The 22,673-nt window shown below is 35.2% G+C and overlaps 1 protein-coding gene across 2 annotated transcripts in view; it reads left to right on the top strand.

The window, feature by feature from the left end:
• Positions 1-22,673, top strand: part of FGF14 (fibroblast growth factor 14) — a 212,637-nt gene that overhangs the window by 47,404 nt on the left and 142,560 nt on the right. For both annotated transcript variants that reach the window (XM_019625116.1, XM_019625118.1), the window contains exon 3: positions 5,436-5,539. In XM_019625116.1, the coding sequence (XP_019480661.1) occupies positions 5,436-5,539 (104 nt within the window). The remainder of the gene's footprint in view (positions 1-5,435; positions 5,540-22,673) is intronic.

The following is a 22,673-nucleotide window of genomic DNA, read 5'->3' as shown; positions in this document are numbered from 1 at the left end:
ATATATAGCTTTATATATATATATATAGCTTTCCTTTGTATTTTCGTTCTGGTGCCCCTCCTTATTCAATTGTCTATGTTTTCCTTTCCTATTTTTTTTTTAATGCTGGCATCTGATTCCTTTTAATTTAGCATATCAGTTTTAAAATAGACACATTTTCTACAGCTTGGAAGAGTTTGTGAAAAGCAAAACCTAATTGTATTAGAAATATTTAATCATATATTGCCAGTGGATCAGGAATGGACATGAATCTTTTCATTCATTTATCATTTTTTCTTCATGTATAGAACTTCATTCCATGAAAAGAAGGGAGGATTTGAATGTATATAACCAAATTATAGACGTTTCCTGTTTTAAATTGTAGTAATCAAATTTTCAGTAACACTGATTCTGAGGGTGGCTAATGAAATGAAATAGACTATTTTTGCATTTGGTGTTGCTATGTGAAATATCAATATTTTTCCAGCCATTGTGTTTGTTTTTTAAACTTGGACATTGCTTCACTTTTTATTTTTCTTTCAACTTTAAATTTTTTTTTTGTTTATCTGTATTTCCTCCTTTACAAGTTCTAATCTTTTTGTCTTGTGTCTATTATATTGTCCTTTTGTACTTTGAACCTTGCCCTATGTTATTTGTTCATTGGTTTATTTTTGCTTTATTTCCTCTTTTGATTTAAGAAAAGAGAAGGTGAAGCAATTCAGACACAGGGAAGAAAGAGGAGGCCTTTTTATGATAAGACCAATGTTATTGTTTATCTGTTGGGATTTTGATATTAGGTTGAACATTTTAAAATTATCTGTAGTTGACCATCTTTGACCTATAAAAGATGTCAAGTTCTTCTGGTTCAAGCTAATACGTATATGTGTATGTGCTTTTTTTTTTTTTTTCTTTTCCCTATCTTTAACTCCTTACCCATTCTTTGAGAAAAGGCGTTCTCTTTTTCTTATGTTTTACAGTTGTGGGGGTCATGAACTTTAGAAATTCGTTAAGTCCTGATGTCTTCAATGTTCTCTGATTTCCTTTGGCCAGAGTCTAGTGGAGCATGAGAACTAGTTTTCTATAACTCTGATCACTATAAGAGCTATGACACTCTGATTTATCAGACAGAGGCTGATGTCATTTATCATGACAAAAGATTTTATAAAAGGAAATAAACTATAGCTGTATGAAAATGCTGCTTAATTTGACTTCATGGAAAAGTAATTATCTTCAAATAGAGTTTTTATGAGATTTTTCCTACCTTTTTCTTCGGTTGTTACAATGCCAAACAAGTTGGTTATTTTTAATGATGAGTGTTAATATCAAGTTCAGAATGGTCAAGTTGATATTGTCTTTTCAAGGTGTATTGCTTCAGGGTTGAATAAGTGGCACAATATTTACTAAATTGTAAAAGTGCATATGTAGACATTATGTGCATACACATATCGTTGTATCTGGTCATCTGCATAATATGAACCACTAAACTGGAAAACTGAGATACTGAAAGATACTCAACATTCTGTTCTCTAAATCTACGGGGCTTCTTTCCTCCTACTGTGTAACTGTAGTAGAGGGAACAAGAATCTCTGGGTAACTGTCGCTATCCTCTCTAAACCCCTGAAATGCTGGCGAGGAATAGTTCTGAGGACCAAGCAGGAGCAGGAGCCCCTGTGTAAAAGCAAATGGAACCAATCATAGTGCCCACGCTAGAGGGACTTAAATTCCTGTGCGAAGACCTGGTCCACAGCTTATTTTATTAGACGTTACATTGCATTTTATGTGTGCTCTAAGCTGGTTAGGTTAGTTTTGTTACCATTTCAACATTTGCAAAGACATAGCAGAACAGAATAAAACAGGGTGAGATAAAGGTTCATGCCTCAAAAGGCTATGAACATTGTACAACTATAAAATTTAATAAAACTTGGCAGAGTTATAGCAGCTTTATAAAAGCAATGGGAATTACTGATTAACTCTACTTTTGTGTACTGTCACCTTTTTAATTGAAAAACACAATTTTCAGTGATGAATTTTAAGCTATTTTCCTTTCTGTTGTTTACTGTGGTGCTCTTATGATTCTTCAGAAATTGATAGCCCTGAGAAGTATTCTTAAAAAGTGCAGACGAGCATTAGAGATGCTGACATAACAGGTCCTAATTAGAGCACTGCCCTTTTGTTTGAGGAAGGAAGGGTGTGATGTAATAATTCACAAATGTGCTTCAGTTTTTGATAATTCTCTGAACACAAAACAAGGATGACTCATCCATAAGTACAAGAAATAAGGAGAAACAACCTAAAATTTGCCCTGATGCCACCAAAAAGTTACCAAATGATAAAACTGACCTTAATCTTCCAATCTCTGTGATTTGAGCTCAACACATATCCCACTACTAAATAGGAGATTATTTATAACTCAGTAAAGTCAGAACCACCTGGTTAAGCTGCATTTGTCAAAATTGTTAGATGAATTAAGAAGAGACATGCCAGCAGGCAGGGGAACCTGATGCTAATGTCCTCCCAGGGTTTCCAGCCTGAGATGTAGAAATATCTGGTAGGAAAAATGGCAAGAAAATGGTTGATGGTGGACAATTGGTCCTAAAGGAGGGGATACTGTATCAACTTGACTATTTATCCTTAGCTTCTATGGGCCCTGGAAAGGTCTTCCACAAAATGAAGTGAATACCTGGGTTACTTCATGACCACTCATTTTCAGCGGTGCGCTGCTTTAAAATACTTAGAGCTTCCCTTCTGTCTACTGAACATCAGCATGACCATGAAATATGGTATTGCTTACTGAATAGTTTTCTTTCCCCTGGTTTGCTTTTGGGGTTGCCATTGGTTTTTTTCTGTGTTGTTAAATTCCATTGTTCCAGATTCTATACTTAATAGATACTGCAAGCAGAACGGACTATAGAAATATCAATATGCTATTAGCTCAAGCAGTGTTTAAACCTCACTCAAACCAACCCTTCTCACCTTAGAAATTCCCAGCCTGGTGCCTTAATGTATAAAAATTGCCAGTAACTCTTAGTGACCATCACCCCACAGGCCTTAGGATGGTGCTTCTCACCTTGGCTATACTTTAGGGTCATTTGAGGAGCTTTCAAAAAAAAAATTTCTTGTGCCCTAAACCCATTCCCTGAGATTCTGATTTAATTGACATAGATTGGGTGTGGCCATCCTATTGTATGAATACAACTAGTTATAAAGTGCTGCCAGGGTAGAAGATCACAATTATATGGAGAACTAGAGTTTTCCACAAAATAAACAAAATAGCATGAACATCTTCACTGTTCTTTCTCCCTTAAGCTTTGTGACATAGCTTTATAATTATGTAAAATACAAAAATAATGAAAAAATACAACGATGTCTCGATTAATGTGGGGGTCTGTGGTTTTAATTAGCACCATGGATCCGTCATGGTCAGCTCTAAATGATCTTCCACATTACGGTGATTATATGGATTTAACAGTCTATTATCATTCTGTAAATGAGAATGACATATTTATAATTGAGGCCCCAAACAAAATCCTGGGGAAAGAACAAAACAGTCTATTATCTTTTAGTATATTCCTTTTAGACTATTTTCTATAATTTTTATTTTTTCCATACCCCATTATTTTGGTAAGTTCATGATGCACTTACCTTCTAGAATTATATCTTCTGGCCTTTACCAAATATGTGGAGCCTACAGATACCGCTAGGAGGGTATAAAGGTTAGAATAATTAGGTTTAGATAGGTTAGGTTAGGATAGTTTGCATGGACAGGCATACAAGTATGTTTTCCCCAAAAAACTTTTTCACATAAATCAGGAATTATCCTATGGTGCCCATCCTTTCAAAATAGAAGGGAGATGGGACAGCTCAGGTGTTCTAGACAGAGTGAAAATGGCCAAAGGCCTTTTTTCATGAAGAAGGAATACTGAGAATTACAATGATAAACTTCCTCAGAGTACCCTGCTCCCATCATGTTTAATATTAAATAATGGAAAAAAGCAGGCATGAGCCTTATTCCTCCACAGTGATATTGTAAGCCCCTAGAATCCTACAGAAGAGAGTCAGTGTTTGTTTGCATTGAGAAAGCTAGTATCTGCCTAACCATATGCCCCTGCATATTCTTCTAGGGACAATTATCTATGGCTATTGCCTGACATTTTCCTGTCATCACGTGTAGCACAGACATCTTCTGATCTTGGGATCGGTAACATGTAATAATTAGAAGAGGGCATGTAATTTTCTCCACCCTAGTCAAAGGGAATGTGTGCCTGAAAATTAAGGCATAATTTATAAAGTCCGTTTTTAGTTATGTACTGAGTAGACCATAGGCTGAAATCAAAATTACCCACATTTTTCAAATTATTTGTCTTTTGTGGAATATAGTTGACATCCTAAATCTAAGATATTGTATTTATATATTTACTTCAACATTTTAGTGCTGTATTGCTTGTTCTGGCCTGGTCCTATTGCTTAGAGTTAGATGTGAATTAAAAAGAATTTGAATGAGAGTGGATTAATTACCTCACTGTGGATAATTAACAGTTCTCTTATAAATGTACATCTAATAAAGTCTCCCAAATAATCAAGCAGTTATTACTAAGAATGATGCTAGAATACTCACTAGACAATCAAAACGTGACACTGGCATGTAAATGTGTTAAAGGGATGTTAAAAGTTTTTTTAAAAAAAATCAATTATAACATTGCTATTCGCACTGTGTGAAAAATACATTTAAAAAAGCTTTCTTTTTCAATAAGGGAAGAAACAAACTTGAAAATATAAATGAGTTTTTATTTCTTACATGGGTAAAATTGAGCACTTTTCCCTCTTTTATTTTAGTTTCCACTCATAGTTTTATGAAATATTAATAAAGGAAATTGTGTCTCTAAAATTTGCATTGCATTCAGTTTGATTAGTTCTTTCTAAATTTAGCACATTAGCAGGTGCACATCTTTTCTGGGCTCTGCTGGCATATCATGTTGGTTCAGCAAGAGTAATTTAGCTTTGGAATTACCTTTTTAACTCTGGCCTATCCTACATTGCAATGATAAAGGACACCTTCTGCATGAAAGACCAGAATAAACAGTCAACTTTGACGTTTGAAATTCTGCTCTTCGAGAATCTTCACAGCTGATTGCTTCTGATATCAAGTGGTGTCAGAGATGGTGACACTAGAAGCGTGATTACAGGCTTGATTCTGGTCATTATCCCACTAGCTCTTTCGAATGCTATATGCAGACTGCTAAGAAGAGCTACAAACTTAAGATCAAGTGCTAATTTTACTCATGGCAGAAACTTCTTTAAGTATAAAGAGAAATAAAAGTTAATTAATTGGAACTTCTCAGGAGGTCATAACAAAGATGATGTTTCTTAAACAAAAGGAAAGAGAGAGTGAGAGAGAGAAGTGATAGCAGTACTTGGCTTCTTTCTGCCCGTTTGTGACACCATGTTTATCTTCACAGCACTGTTCAACCTCATACCAGTGGGACTGCGGGTTGTTGCCATCCAGGGAGTGAAGACAGGGTTGTACATAGCCATGAATGGAGAAGGTTACCTCTACCCATCAGTAAGTAATGTGCCAAAGATATTGGCCCTTCATTCAGTGTTTGCAAAATAACAATAGCAGCAACAACAGAAACAATGAAGTTCTCTGTTTATTGACCCTGACGATCTTTCTTTAGTATTTGATCTTTACTACAATGTTGTAGGAGCTATTTATCCATTTTCATTCATGTTTGTTAGTATCAGCATATCATGCAGAAGAGTCATATTACCTTTTCAAATTGTGCATTTGCATATTTTTTAAAATGACCCAGTTCATAGAAAATTCAACAATTTTGAGAGTTGACATTAATATAAGCTTGTTTATTTCTATTGAGAAATACACTTGTTTGACAGAGTGTCTGGTAAAAGATTATTTTATAAAAAGAAACAATATTAGTATGAATTCTAAAACAGAGAAAATTTAAAAGAGAGTAGTTCTTTTAAAAATAAGAATTCAGATTTTGTAATTATTTTATGAAAAAACATGTAATATCAAATATGTATTGCATTTAATTTTAAGCAAGTCTCTCTGTTTTGTGTTAACATATATTAGAAGTTGAGCACTTTTCCAGCCATGTAACCTCTTCTGGAATATTTACTGTTTACAAACAATTCACATTCAGATGTGCTGTACTCATAATTATAAGGCAGTTAGAATGATTTCTGCCATAGTTCCCAGCAATAGAGACTTAAATGAAAGTACTTCTTTCTACTATCATTTGAGCAAAAATTGATAGGTTAAAGTCATGGTGCCTCAAAGAAAAATGTTCTTATTTGGGTCTGCCTGTCATTTTCATACATTCTTTAAAACTCTGTTTTTGTTAAATATCCTTGTCAAGAGAACTACGTATAAACATAAATACATTACATACACACACACACACACATACGCACATGCACACACATGCAAAACTTAAGCAGAAACATTCTCTGGGGACTCCCATGAAATTTGTTACATTTTCTTCAATAAATCTGGGAAATCCTGTCAAAGAAAATAAAATGTGAGTGTGGATTCCCTTCGTAATGAGCTGGAAAGTGCTCTTGTTATTTTGGAACTTTCTTCTGAGTTCCCTGAAGGCTCTTCCTGCACACAGACCTGGGCCCCACATTATGTAAATTGCATTCTGTTACATAAAATGAATATTTAACATATTTGGAGCAAGATCAAGCTAGAATTCCCTATCCTCCCCTTGAGGAAAAGTCCTATTTGGATAAAAAAGATCATTTTTTAAAGATGCCTTATTTCAGATACAAATCAATTTTATTGATTTGACATTTATCCTGTTATTTGTGTTTCTTTTCCCCCAAATAATCTTTGAGTTGCCTAAAAATTATTAGATGCAATATCTGCTATAGCCTCCAGTCCTTGGTTTCTGTTGGTGATATTTATCACATAGTTGGGTTCTGGTATATATGTTGATGTCAGGAAATATTTAAAAGTTTGCTTTACATTTTTTGCTTGAGAGAGATGTTTTATAGTTTTTTGTGATGAGATTGCCCATATATGCCATTTTTTTAAAGATACGATATATCATCTTGAGTATGTGTGTTAGCTTAAAATATAAGGGTTGGTAATGTTCAGTGCAATGTAAGCAGTGAGGCAGGCAGAGAAGTGAAGAAGGCGATAATTGCCCTGTCCAGACCTTGGCATCTTAAATATGGCCTCCTCACACAGGAATCAGATCTGTGGGCAATAGCACCTGCCGCAGGCTTTGTCCTAGTAACAACCTCAGGCATATTACCTGACATGCTGTTTTCTGCTCTCACTCCCCTGATTCTCCAGTTACTTGGCTTCTGGGCCTCCATTTTGGTGGATTCATTCTCTGATTTGCAGATCTTGGTTTTCTCGCCTTCCCATCTCTGATTCTTTTTTCTGGTAGGAAGCTCTCTATTTGCCTAGGCCAGACTCAGAATCCTCAGCCGTCTTCTTAGAAGAGGACTTAAATAAAAATCAAATGCAATTTCCAGTCTTTACTAATACTCCATAAAGTGTTCTGCTATTTCAATATATTAAAATTTGAACTTTAAATATTTCAGTGAAAAGAATGTCTTTTCACATTTGGTCATTTATTCCACAATTAGTTATTGAGAGCCTACTAAATTAATAATATAGCACAACACAATATAACAATTATTATACTATATAATAATAGCTCTACTTATAGAATGATAATGACTATATTTATACAGTACACTCTGCTTAGCACTGTTCTAAGCACTTTATAGGTTAGCTCATTTAATCCTTCCAGCAACCTATTGAGCAAATACTGTTAAAATGATGATACTAATGTACAGAGAGCTTAAGAATCTGTGCAAAGTCACACAAGTAGGAAATAAAGAAGACAGGATTTGAGCATTATTAGTCTGACTCTCATAGCTTACATTTTTAACTGTTTTTACTATAAAGTATTGCTTCCATGTGCCAGACATTTTTTATAACACGGTCTAGCACCTGTTCTAATAACAACTTATAAACACATGATGAAGTAATGAAAACCTCCAGGGCATTGTTACCTAGGAAAAATCTACTTTTAATTATTAAGATGTATAGTTTGAAACAATCTATTTTTTTGGAGATTCTCGAATAACAAAAATTGTAGGAAATTATATTTATTCAGGAAAAGTTTATATTAAATACTGGGTATTTCATATTCTTAAAATGTATTACCTATAACCTTTGAGCTTTAAAGTTTAAAATCCAGCCATAGCTAGCCCAACTGTGAGGTTTTGAACTAAGGTGAGTACATTTTTTAAGAGAAGAACTCCAGTGAAGCTCAGGTCTAAAGAAAAAGTTAATAAACATTTTAGTCTGGAAAGTGAAGGAATCTGTTTTCAGCTTATACCCACTTTAAAATGATCAACTTGATGTCTGTGCAGTGTAAACTAGTGTCTAATATGGAACCAATGTTATTGAGACTCCATAGATTTTTAAATGGAGGCAATAAAATACTCATATTATTCAAAGTAAGTTGTGTTAAATAAAAATCACACTAGGAATTTAACTCGAAGTATCTATTCCTCTGTTTGTATTTCAGGAAGTAACTCTCACATTCCCTTGTCATCCAAATAAAGATATTCAATTTGTCAGATAATTCCACTTCAGGGAGACAAAAAAATTATCTTGACTAAGGTGTAAATAATCATATTTCCAATGCTGAAGCTGCTTGTTCCCCATGGAATCTTTTCTTCAGTATGCCAATAGTCATTTCTTTTGTGCTCATAATAATTGTAATGTGTTACTTAAAGATGTATCTCGAGAGATTTAATGTCAGATATAAACAGTTTGCTTGATGGCACAATGTAGGCTGCAAGGTTGCAGAGCAGAAATCGACAAGGAAATATTGTACTTTTGTTAAAGGATTAGTTTTAAATGATGTTAAATGTATTTTGACCAACTATAAACTATTTACAGTGCTGTGAGGAACTGTCACATTTTGTTATTTCTCTTCCAAACCACCTATGACTTTGAAAGACTAAAAATCCTCCATGTAAATTCTGAACACTGAAAAAAATGTGGAAAGAAACAAAAGTATCATTCATCATTTGGCCTGAGATAAAGAATAGTTGAAGTCATAATACATTTCTGATATAAGAAAAGAAAGAGGAGGAGGGATGGAGGGAAGGAAAAGAGACTGATGATGCAATGAGGAAAGCCCTGGGCTTTAATCCGAACTGGATCTTGGATCTGACAGCCAATACCTGTGTTATCATGTCCCAACCCCTCTTTCTCTCAGTGTTCTCATCTATAAAATTAAAGGATTTCTTTGGGTGCTTTAAGTTAATATTGGGATTTAAAATTCTGGTTTTAGTATGATTGATCTTTCTGAATGATGAGATAAGAAATGTACATAAAAAGTATAAAGATTAATTATTGCTGTCTTATCACAGGCTGACATTTATGAGAATATTAGTTTCCAAATGGTGCTGTAAATGTTTCTATTACCTAGATGCAGGCCTCCGGGGAGACAGTAAGTCTTGGTGTTCTTCTGAAGTTAATATTTCATCTGAGTCTCTTAACCAAGTGATACAAATGGAGAGAAAGACAATCCCTTTTCATGCAGATTTTAAAAATGAATCAAGAAAATGAACTGCTGTACTTTGTAAATATTACAGCTCATAAGAATCACCTGAAAAGAGAAGAAAAATGCAGATTCCTTGATTCAACCTCTAGATATTTAAATTCACTAGGTCTCATGGGAGGCCCAGGAATTTATGGTTTAACAAGGGTCCCTCTACTTCCCCACCTGCCCACTGGTGGGTGATTGTAAAGCCCAATAATCAACAACCACACAACAAGCATTGTTACAATGGCTGGTGGGGGAGATGATAGTAGCTTTAGATCAAGTGGTAAGAGTAGAGTTGGAGACAGTGGGTAAACAGACTACTCAGGCACGAAAACCCACACTGAGTAAAATAAAATATTTGGTTTTCCTAACTTCATATTACACTAAGTTGATGTTTACAGAAATTTGAAGCAGTTCTTCATCCTTTACTAATGCACCAACCCTGAGACACCTGGATACTGTCACTTGTGTATGTTGACATCAACTCACCCACCTAACAATACACAATGAGTGTGTGCATAGTGATGAAATGTTCTTTAATTAGGAAAAAAAAAAGATACGGGTTACGTATTACTCAAAAAGCATTTCAAGGATCTCAAAGTTACCTGCTCTATATGAGATAGTTTTCTGATATTACAGTCAGATCCTTCAGAAGTATTTTCATTATCCTCTTTTACAAACGTGGTTCCACCTTCCCTCCCCTATCCCAACAGGCATCTCTTACTCACATGTCTTAATTTCTGTTGCTTTCCCAGCTCGATTTTCTAAGGCCTCCCAAACAGCAAAGCCTCAGAGCTAATTGACTCATTTTATCATGAACTGTACATCTTCCTGTAGAATTCATAACTCTAGCAAAACAGGATGCAGCAATGTTATTGTCCTCTTGTTATTTGCTCTTGTGTTCATTGTTTAAGTTTGGGGCATAAGAATAGAACTGCGTTATTTTTTACAGTGTGGTACCTAATTTCCCTCAAACTTCTCCTACTCTTCCCTAGAGTTACTCATACAAAGGCATATGTACTCACTCACCTGTATTTCTATGCTCATGGAGTATTGTGTGAGTTCTTCCCCCATCCCTGACACCTGTCCTGTCTCTGAATAACATCTGTGTACATCCACCCTCAGGACACTGCAGTGTAGTAGGCACATCCTATCCATGCCTCCCAGTGCCTTTTTTTTTCCCCCTTTAGGTACCAGGCATTGCATGGGATTAATCAAATAATCTGAGCTACAGTGACCATAACTGGTCATTAGTATTCATTGTAGGAGAACCAAGGGCCTCAGTAGTATCTGAGGACTGCTTATGCTTTTGTTCTGTGATGTGACCCCAGGGAAGAGGGAAGCACAACTCTAACCAAGCAGATTCTAAGTTCCTCTGGATACACAGAGGTGCTCCTTTCAGAATGGAAATTCTTTCATCCTTCATCATTCATTCTTCATTTCACTGAATGGATCAGTTTTTTTACCTTAAAAATGTATTAAATTTGAGGTGATTATCAATGTCTCTGTTATTCTAAGAATCTATGACTATATATGCATGTTTTCCTGCACAATAATGTATAACACCTTTTGAATAGATATACTTGGCCCTTGGAGGAACCAAAAAAAGGTATACCAGTGGACGCTTTGGTCAGTGTTGCTCAAGCAGTAGTTTGCTGTAATCAGAAGTGTCTGGAGGCTGATGGTAACCACTGTGAGCACCTCTTGTAAATGCAGAAGTCAAACGTGACTTGTATTCATCTTTTGTTATTGGTATACATTGAATATTACAATTTTAATACAGTTTTCCTTTCTTAAAATGTGTATATATATTTTTGCCACCCTCTGTGTGTGTATGTGTGTGTGTGTGTGTGTGTGTGTGTTTCATTGGAATTATGCATTGTGCTTTCATATATACACATTTATTCACATGATTATACTTCTGGTCAAAGTGTTTTTATTTCTTTTTATAAATGTCAAATAATAGTTTTAAAATTTACACATATTTTAAAGCTTTATTTGCTATGCTTAAAAAATATTTCTTTTATTCATTAAGTTTTCCTGTGGTTTCTCCCACATTACAACTCAGTTGGATATGTCTCCCAGGTTGAAAATGGCTATTATCTGTTTTTCATATTTTGGTTAAGGTAATTTATAGTAATAAAGAAGCAAGTATGGTACTTCAGTTAATTTCCCTCTAGTATTCATGTAATTCCTACAACACTGAACACTGATGCACAGAATATAATTGATTATGACAAAGACAAGAATGCTGCCATTCTACTTAGAGTCACTTACCAGAAAGAAAATGGAATTGAAAAACATATGCAAATTGTAGACTATGTATAATTAACTTTTAGTAGACTTTTGGACAAAATAAAACCATGAAACATCCTGTTTTTTCTACAGTTTGGTTGATAATAGGCAACAAAAAGAAGTGAATGTACTTTTGTAGGCTACCCAAGTTCTAGGACCATTTTATGGAGTATGAACGAAGGAATTGGGGTTGAGGTGGAAAAGAAACTGAAAACTTAGGAGGAAGAAGAGAGAGAAGATAAGTGAAAAGAAGATAATAAATCAGCAGTAGGAAGCTCCGTTAGGCAGCATTAGGGGAAGGGAAGGAAAAAGAAAGAAAAAGAGAGGAAGGGAGGAGAAGACAGTAAAGGGAAGGACATGGGGAAGAAACGTCATAAAGAGAGGGGAGAGGGAGGCCATGTCTCCTGCTCACCCATCACATTACTGGAATCCATCTGAACCCCGGCTCTGGCCGCCCATTCTGAGGCGGGGAAACAAAATCATCCCTCCCAAAGCCCAGTCTGGAATTTCCAGCCACACTGAAAATACTTTTTCTTTCTTAGATCTATGACCACTTTCGCTTGTGTCTTTTAACCTCTTCTTTTGGAATTGTAGCTACACTGGATTACTGTTATTCTCTAAGCAAGGAAACAATAAGGCCATATTTAACTTCCAAAGGAGTATACCTGTGACAGTAAGAATGAGTGAAAAGAAACCAGTGGCAGTGTGAAAACCTTTGCCATCAATAGTACAGATGAGAGATGCTGAGTATGTATAATGGAATGTTATTCAACCTTAAAAAAGAAGGTGATTCTGCTATTTGCTACAACACGGATAAAGCTAGAGGACATTATATTCAGTCAAATAAGCCAGACACATAAAGAAAAACAACAACAACAACTACAACAAAAACCCAATTACATGATCTTGCCTATGGAATCTAAACAAGTAAAATGCATAGAAGCAGAGACTTGGAAAGTGGTTGCCAGGGGCAGGAACATATGGAAATGGAAGAATAAAAGAAAAAAACAATGACTGCATAAAGAAGAGCAAACTAAATAGGGCTTACAAACTAAAAACATCTGTTTGGACAGCATAAGTGTGTGTGTGTGTGTGTGTGTGTGTGTGTGTGTGTGTAATCTGACCATCTTTATGTGAGACAGGCACTCTACAGTCTACAGTCTACAGTTTGGCTGCAATGACAGCTACTCCTTAAATTTAGAAAGGAACACAAGATGCCTTTGTACACATGTTAACTTTGTGTCTGGGCCCAGAGACAGTGCTGTTGGCAACCCCTCAGGGAAGGGGCTGGAAAGGATGACAGATATTTGAAAGTAGTTTTTGAAGAGTCATGGAAAGACATCCATGGTTTTCTGAGTATGGGAGGTTGCAGAATCAAGGCTCATTCTGGTGTGACTAACTTAGAACCTGGTGAGCTGTGATGATTTTCATTGAGAAAACAAAACCCAGAAGGAGCAGACCTGAATGAAGGAAGGTCTGCACTCAGTGTTGGACACAGCATATCCAAGTGGGTTATAATCCCACTGAATGATGAATGGATGATGACAAAGCTCAATTACCCTGGAAGAAACAAGTCTATGAGCTGTCTTAAGAATAGTGTGCAGATAAAGAATTGTTCTGTGAGGATAGATGGTGATTATTTTCCTTTTCCACCTTAATCTGAGCCAAAAGTGAAGAAATGAGGTCCACAACATCTGCATAGGTAAAGTTCAATATTAGAAAAAACTTTGTTAAATAACATGATGTCTTGAAAAAGCTTTCTAATATATTTTACTTGATTATGAAGTATATATAATCAATAGAGGCAATTTTGGACACTGGATATAGAGAACTACTTGAGTTAAATTTATAACTTGTGCCTTTATAAAAAATGATGCTAATAATATGGGAATGAAATAGAAGACTTTCAGATACTCTCATAGTGGTTCACAGTCCTCAATATATACAAGATCCCAGAACATTAACCTAAAAGATTACAATGCAGTGAGTTTTACATGCCTCAAGAATCAGAGTTTTGAATATGTATCCCAGGCATTTCTAGTGCAGATGCCTAAAGGAACACACCTTGATAAGCACAGGTCTATATTACTGTCCCATGAACCATGACTTTGAGATTACATGATTTTATATTTACCATTGTTGTTGATGATGATGATGATGATGATGATGATGATGATGATGATGATGATGTTCACAGATTCATGGTCCAGTTCAAGCCCCTTGAAGTAAGTGGAATGACGCGACCATAAGTAGTGTTCACCTTTCCCATTGCCCAAGTGAGATGGCCTTGGAGGAAGTGCATGGAGAAAAGTCCTGACTGTGATCATAACTCTGCTCAATTGAGAAAGAATAGGACAAGAAACGTGTCCTTGAGCATCAGGATAATATAGGGAAAGAGGAATTTTGCTGACACTTGAGAAAATGAAGTAAGAAAATATAGAAACAAAGTAAGATGTTGAATTCCAAACCAATAATGGCTAGTTTGCAATCCTGAAAAAAAAGAGGTGGTTTTCATCACGTAAAGCTCAGGGGAAAAATCAGCCTGAGACAGCCCGAGGCGCCCAGACACCTACTGAATTGAAGAGAGCGATTCAGGACAGGGACATCTTGTCAGAGCAGGTTTCCAATGACAACAGATCTGGGTTGCTTCAGAAGTGAATGCTTTTTAGATTATTTTTTAAATTACTAATGAAATAAATAGATCTATATTTAATACATTGTTTATTTTTAACTCCATTTTCTCGGAGATAATTTTTTTTTTTCCTCTAAGCATGGTCTTCCCACACAAGTCCCATTTCTGAAACAGAGGAGGCTTCCTTCTCCTTCCCTAGGTGATCAGCGGGACCCTGGTGCTTAGCCCACATTTTAACTTCTTTTCTGGGTCCTATATAAAGAGTGGGTTGATCCCTTCCTTATAGATCCTGCATTATACAGATTTCTTAAATTATACCAAAGCCCGTTATGTCTACCTAGCAAAAACTTAAACACATGTATCTGATAGCAAAAGAGTTTACACGAAATATGTGGAAGACCATTTTTACTCCATGTAATTCCTCAGCACTTAAATATAGGCTAATGAATGAGTCAAGTACTTGGTATGGATGCATATATTAATGAACTCACTTATTCATTCAATAAACATTACTGTACACCTTTCAACGACAGCTATTGTGAGTCCTATGAAAGGCTGTTTTATTGAATTAGCAAAGCCAAACATATACCCAGGAGAAATAGCAGTGAGCCTTTATTTAATTTAAAATTGCATTACATGAGTGGACTTGCACATTGAAATGTGCTGGGACTTCGAAGATACATGAAAAATTACTGATTTAAAAATGAATAAACAAACCCAAATTCCCTAAAGTCCAATACATAGAAGGAAATCGTTGGGAATGCATCTTGGCTAGATGAATTCTAAGGCTCCTATATTTTCTCAGGAGCTATAATTCCATGATTATATTTGTACATTTCCTATCACTTTTTCAATAGTGATGGATATGTAGGAAGTATTTAGTCTGAAATTCTTGATTGATTATTCAGATGGAATTAATTTTAGCAAGTTTTATTAATTTATTCCTTGAGTGTCCTCCTGTCCATGATATTTATTATGCAGGTCACTTATCTTTATTTTCCCACTAAAAAACATTAAACATCAGCAAAGAAGATTTGTTTGTTTATCTCTCAAGTTAGAATAGCAAAAAGCAGTTATTTACCCATTATTATTATTTTTTCTGGAAAGAGCATGAGAAACCTACAGAGACAGAACCCTGACATGCAATGTCTGCCTTCTAATGTTTCCTATTTGCATTAATGAGGTGAGAGGTAATATCTTCACCTTAAAAAAGAATCTTAGGGCAAAAAAATAAAATTTGATTTCCAATACATATTGCTACCACTTAAACTTTAACACTTTAAAGCAAGTGCAAGAATAGTGATAATTCGAGATAAGGGCTGTATTATTTCTATATGTTCATGAAATGACATGAAACACTTTGGGTTTATATTTCCTTTAATATCAAAGAAAAACAAATATCATTGCAATTTTGTCCTGATTTTCCCTAGGTTGAAAACACTGTAAAATACTGTAAATATAACAAAATTTAGATTTGATCAACATGTTTAAATTTTTTAAAATCTGGAGGTGGTTATAGATGGTAGATGATGAAAGAAATTTTTATATATAAGGAATTATAAAGACTACCCAAAAGATTGAGTCCTGAACAATACAGAAACAATATTTAAGAATGAGTCATCTGTTTTCATTTTTTCACATCATGAAAAAAATTGCAATAAACTACATAAATCCTAATGAGAAATCAGATTTAACATTAAAGCAACATTTAATAGCTACTATATGTCACTGTGGAAGACGTCATGGTGCTTACTACATTATTAATTAAATATGACATTTGCTTTCTATTCTATAGCCATAAATGAATGTTATCAATAGATGCAATACATAATTGTTTTTGTATTAAGAATTTGCAAATCAGACATCCCTACTTAACATTTAATGGTGTTTAGTATGCTTAATTTCTACATTGTTTTATTGCTATATTTTTAGCAATATTAATAACAGAAAAATCAATATTTAAACTTTACAAAGTTCTCTAGACAACTCTTACCTAGAGTTAAGGGACATTCTCTTAATGTTCAAGGAGAAATAAATTCTAATGTGAAATATATTAAAATAAAGGAGAAAACTGTTAAGAAATTGTTCCACAGGTGCCTTAAGTGAGTTAGCTATTTTCCTAATACAGTTGGAGTCCTATGAAAGGCTGTTTTATTGACTTAGCAAAGCCAAACATATACCCAGGAGAAATAGCAGTGAGCCTTTATTTAATTTAAAATTGCATTACATGAGTGGACTTGCACATTGAAATAGGTAGACAGAAGAATTGCTTTGGGCAATAATTTTACTATGTTTATCTAAAAAAGAGAAAACAAAATAAATAATACCTTGTAGGACTCTGAATGTAGACAAGTTTCTATTCATTTTTGTGCATAATTCATACAATAACAGTAACAAAAAAAGGAAAAGAAACCATATCAGCAATATGTAATTATTTAAAAGCACAAGGTGTTCAGTCATACCTTGGTTCTCTGAGCCACAAAAGCCAATCCTGGTTTTATTTTTTTCTTCATGATCAGGCTTTGGGATAAATTAGAAATTCCTCAGACTCAAACCATTAACTACCATGACCAAAATATCATGTTATTTACTTTTTTTATGAATAACAACTTCATTAGACACTATGTTCCTTGTATAACTAGGGAAAACAATGGAATGTGGCATATTATAGCACCTAATTTCAATTACCCAATATTTTAATCATTTTTAACAAGAGACTTGCCCAAGGGTGTGCTAAAACACTGCATATCTGGCAAATTAGCATGCACTAATTGATCCAATGGCATGTTAAAATCACCTTAACCATTTTGTTTGATACCTAATTCTATTGTCTATTGATAATAGTGTTCTAGAATCATTTGGTGCTTTGAAATAACTTTTTACTCTGAAAAAAAAGTGGTAAATTGCACTATTGGTCACTTGATGTGATTTCACATTTGCGGCAGATGGTGAGGACAGCAAGATAAAAGTGAAAAGCATAATGTCCAAGTTGTACAGATGTAGGTAATGCAAAACCTCAGTCATTTTTAATGTACTAATGAATCATTTTGGTTAATTCCCCTTCCAAGTGAGTTTGTTAAGGGTCATTCAGTAACCTGAAAGAGTAGATGAAAAGCACATGGGTGTGTTACCACTGAGGAAAAGTAGAATTATTGTACTGCGGGCACTGTGTGGTGTGTGTATTTCTGTATATTCTATACTCTTAAACTGTTAAGACATACTCTTTCTCATGCAATGAAAAGGGCACAGATAGAAATTAATATTCTGGTATGTACATGTAGGTATTTTTCTCTTAATCATCATTTAGGGATTTTTCTGCATACCCATTTGTGAAGTACTGTGGAAATAAAATCCATCATTTTATTGTATAGGAACTATATATATATAATTTATAACTTCAGTTATTTTTAATTTTTCAAAGACAAATGCCTTGTATAATTAATTTCTTAGATGGACTACAGAGTGGGATTGATAGGTGGCCAGGTATAATGGGAGGAAAAAATACCCACCTCAGAAGGCTAAATGAAAGCTGGCAGTGCCACAGGTACTAATTTAAGCATTTGGGCCCTCTGGGTGACCTTGAGAAACCTGAATGACTTTTTTATAACATGATGATGACATTTGAAAGGCTTTCCAAGCAATAAATGAAATGCTCAATTATGTTTTCTTTAATCTTCAGATAGTGTGATTATGTTCTAATAGAATTATGGGAATTAATTACAGCAGGTCACCAAACATTGCCATGCCTATCACATACACATTAAGAACAAATCCGAATTTCCCCAGCTGTACAGTTGGCCTGGTGGGCACAGAGCCAGGAGCAGCCTTCTCTCTGAGGCAATTCTGCTGCAGAGATCCCAGTGATGAAACATGGGTTAGCAGAAAATGAGTGGATGCTATTCATCTTCTCTGCTTATCTGTCCAGAATCCGTCTTCAGAATTGTAGGAAGACTAAAATTATAATACCTGCATAGGCATTTACAACGATCCATGAGTGCATATACATACCTGTTATAATCTCAAATAGAGAAAGATTACATTCAAATACATGATTCTTCAAAAGTAGTGTTCACAGGGCCGGCCGAGTGGCGCATTGGTTAAGAGCTGGCTTGGGATGCCAGCTCTGAGCAGCAGGGCCCCGGTTCGGATCCCATATGAGGGCCAGTGACACTGCCCTGTACAGCTAAGATGGTGAACAACAGCTTGACATGGAGCTGGGCTGCCATGACTCACCTGCGACGGTGTAGGCTGCAGTGGGGCTACAGTGGGCTGTCATAAGCTACCGTGTGTGGCCGGCAGCTGGCGTGAGCTGCCAAGAGCCGCCATGAGTGGCCGTCCAAAGGCCATTGACCCATCTGCCTCACCCGGGAAGAGCGCAATGATCACAATACCATCATGGGAAAGTGAAGCAACGTCCTCCACAACTAGAATGACAGGACAAAAAAAGGACAGCAACTTGTCTGTTCCCCTTCTCCTGATTCCCCAGCGCTGTTCCCCTCTCCCAATTCCCCAATTAAAAAAAAAAGATAGCGTTCACACAATTTGGGTCTTTGTAAAAGATCACAAATGCAAAGGTTTTCTATGTTTCATAATGTCTAATGAGTTTTGAAGAGAAATGAAATAGCCTTTTAAACCTCATACTCCAATTATTAAAGCAACAAACCCATAGGAAAGAAAGTCTGGAGCTTTGGGATCAAAATCTTTTTTTTTTTTTTTTTAAGATTTAAAACTCAATTCATTTCATTCGTAGACCTCAGGGTTTCATCTCATGCCTAGAATTATTATTACTGTCTTTCAGTTAATGTCAAATTGCTTTTGCTCTGTCACTGAAATGACCTAGAAAAAGTCCCATGAAAGTAGACAGTATTAAAATAACATGTCCCTGTCATCTTATGTCCTGAAACTACGTAAAATGTCAATATAATATAAATAAATGTATGATAAAACTATAAACTTTATGAATGATTCTAAGATTCCTTGTTACTGCTTTTAAATTTATTCACTTGAAAACTAATTAAATATATTCAATGTACAGTTTTTAAGATTTTAAAAAGAGAATACAACTTTATTTTGATAATTATTTTAATAAAACTTTTATTTCAACTTGTGATAATGTGTGTCCTGTGTGACAGCCTTAAGGAGGTCATTTCATCACCTCACTTGGAGAAGACTAACATATTTTACTGGATAAATATGTGTATTTTTATTCCACTGGTGATTTAGAAAATATAACTTATTTAATAGGTCTTCCTAACAGTGATCATTTATTAAAAAGTTAATCATATTTCTATTCATATTTGCATGAGAGAAATAATGTTGCAAGGAAAATACTAATATTGAAGTTGCTGATATGTGTGTATTATGATAAAAGTATTTCATCCATATTTAACAATAAGGTTGATTTCAATATGTTTTCCATTTAATATTTGTAATTCTGTCATAATGAAGGAGTATTTAATTATTTTCATTCTATTTAATGATATGTAACAATCAGGGAAATTTCTGGATATCCAGATTGCCAAGCTGAATGGAATATTGTTTTCTTTATAAATAATACTGAAAAAAATTGAAGGGGAAAATCACCTACTTAAGATTCAGCTCAACTCCCTACAAGTTTAAAGGGGATGGGAAGGACCCCCAGTAATATTTCAGTCCATTTCCATTTTCTTTCCTGCTAAGACCCTTCATGGGGTTGCTTGTCATACATTTAATCTTTGTGCAATCTTCTACTTTTATATTCTTCTTTAGTGATTCTTCAGATGCTGATAAATGTTCAAAACAATCACAATATTCACAGGAGAGAGAAGCACTACTTCAGATTATATAGTTTTATGTTGTTTTTCTGGGACCATGAGTTCATTTTTAGTATATTTTTTTAACCTCTTCTGTCTTAGGTATCATGATAGCATTCCTAATGAATTGCGTATACTTGGCAAATAAATTAGATACAACTCCTATTAGATAAAGTTGCTGTCCACAGGATTTCAAGTGAGCTGCACAGTGGAGTATGGGGAAATGCTGGAAATATGCACTTAGTTGCGTGCTGACCAGATTGTTGGCCCTTTGAACAGATAATGTTGACTATCTGCTATTACTCCTACACACTGACCACTGCCACCAGCCCCGACCCCTGTGAGGGACAGTCACAACTCCTGGGCCCGGAATTCAACGCTGCCCGCCAACCTAACTTGTGAAGCCTTTCTGCTCTATTGCCCCTCCTCCCACCACATCCCAAAACAAGGAGACATTTTTTTTTTAAACACCCATATGTTACTTGTACCTCATTAATGGCTCTGAAGCCATTCTTTCTTTACTTATAACATTTGTTTATGAGCCTCAGATTCCTTCCCAAGTTACTCTTTTACATAACCATCTTCTCTTTCTATCTCATCCTTGATTTCTTTTCTGTCTCTCCACATGCCTCCAATGTGATTTCTTTGTTTCCCTGTCTCTATATTGCGACCTTCACCACAGCCCCAAAGTTGTAATTAGTTTTTGGATATATTAAAGCTCCTCATTCACCTTTACATGTATCTTTGTAATTTCCACTTTAGAAGTTCGTTCGTTTCCATGCCAGCAGCATTTCTCCCTATCCGGCTGTTATAATTAGGGGAATCACTCCCCTAGTTTTCATATCAAATTAGAGCTGTCATTTGTTGTTTTCAAGTTATGTGCACATAAAGACTTATAAGGAAAACATCTAAGGTCTTGGATTAACAATGCTTCCAATATGCAACAGGCTGTGAAACCGTTGTGATGATTACTGAAAAATTCAACACATCTAAATTTCGATTAACATTAATTTTTTAAAGAAACTTTTTGTTTTCACCAATTAAGTTTGTGCTAGTTAAAAGTACCATAATATTTTCCCTTACCCCAGGCATTGAAAAATATCACTAAACCTTAAAACACCATATTTATTTTTGCATAAGGATTTTCTTTGTAAATGTACTTCATTTTCTGACGATTTTTCTGTGTTGCTGCCATTCCATGCCCTTTACAAAGTACTAGCAGACACATAGTGATAAATACCTCCTAAGACAATACCTCCCTTGCAGGCTTGTAGTTCACATTTTAAGTATATCATGAGGATTTATCATTGTTCTACAAAATGCTAGGGAGAATCAGCCCAAATGAAGGACTTTTCTTGATCTAAATCCATTTCTGTAAATTTATGCCATTTCATGGGAAATGGGGATGTTGGTCTCTGGAACTTGCAGTAAGCACAGTCCTTCTAGTTTCCACTGAAGCAAAATCCCTTATGCATCTGGACTTAGCATCCTGACAAGTGGCCCTGGAACATGTGCGCATGTGCCCAAAGAGAGTGTAGAAGGGAGATGTTGGTCTGCTTTCCTTCTATCAGATTTAGCTCTGTGAGTTCTCATCATGTAAGTATCTGCACAGTGATTATAGTTCACTGTATACAGTAAATTTAACAATGTGAAACTGTAATATACCTGGGCCCCTAAATGCAAAGCCTGCTACACAATGAAGAAGGAGAAGGAATGATGGGTTTTTAGTGTGGAGGAGAACCTGTCGTTGTTGAATATATATGGAAATGTTACATTCACTTCCAAAAAAATGTTTTAGCCCTAAGAGGTACCTAAGAATCATTTTGATCAAAATTTGATTTCTGTCTTACTTGCTAATTTTAGAATCCAACCATCCCTAATGCCAAATTCAACTCTATTGTGTACCATATTACAGATGTGTAATACATATTTGTTGATGAAAGCCTCAGTATGATTCTATGTAGATGAATAGTAATGAGGATAACCGTTTGTTTTAGTTTTTTCAGGACGGTTCTAATTCACACCAGTTGTTCTGGTGTAAACCTTAATAGTGCCCTCTTTAATGTTGAGAGTTGTCCGAGTTTGGAGGATCCATTATATGGTTACCCTAACTATAATTGTAATTAAAATTGTCTTGTGCTTAATTTGGGTATTGGCATGCATGAAGTAGTAGGAATAAACAATGCTGCTGTCAAAGTAATAAACTATGATAAGACTTGCTTAGTGATGCTTGTTACACTTCAAGCCACACTGGTCAAGACATGCCTACTTGACCTCTGTTTTCTTCCGCTCATCTTTCTCCTTTTCCTTATGTGGTGTAGAGATGAACACGATTATTTTTTACACTGAAATAATACTCTTTCACAGCACCTT

The sequence above is a fragment of the Hipposideros armiger genome, unplaced genomic scaffold (genome assembly GCF_001890085.2).
Source record: "Hipposideros armiger isolate ML-2016 unplaced genomic scaffold, ASM189008v1 scaffold_615, whole genome shotgun sequence".
In the NCBI taxonomy this organism is placed as follows: Eukaryota; Metazoa; Chordata; class Mammalia; order Chiroptera; family Hipposideridae; genus Hipposideros; species Hipposideros armiger.
This window is presented reverse-complemented; position numbering and strand designations above follow the sequence as displayed.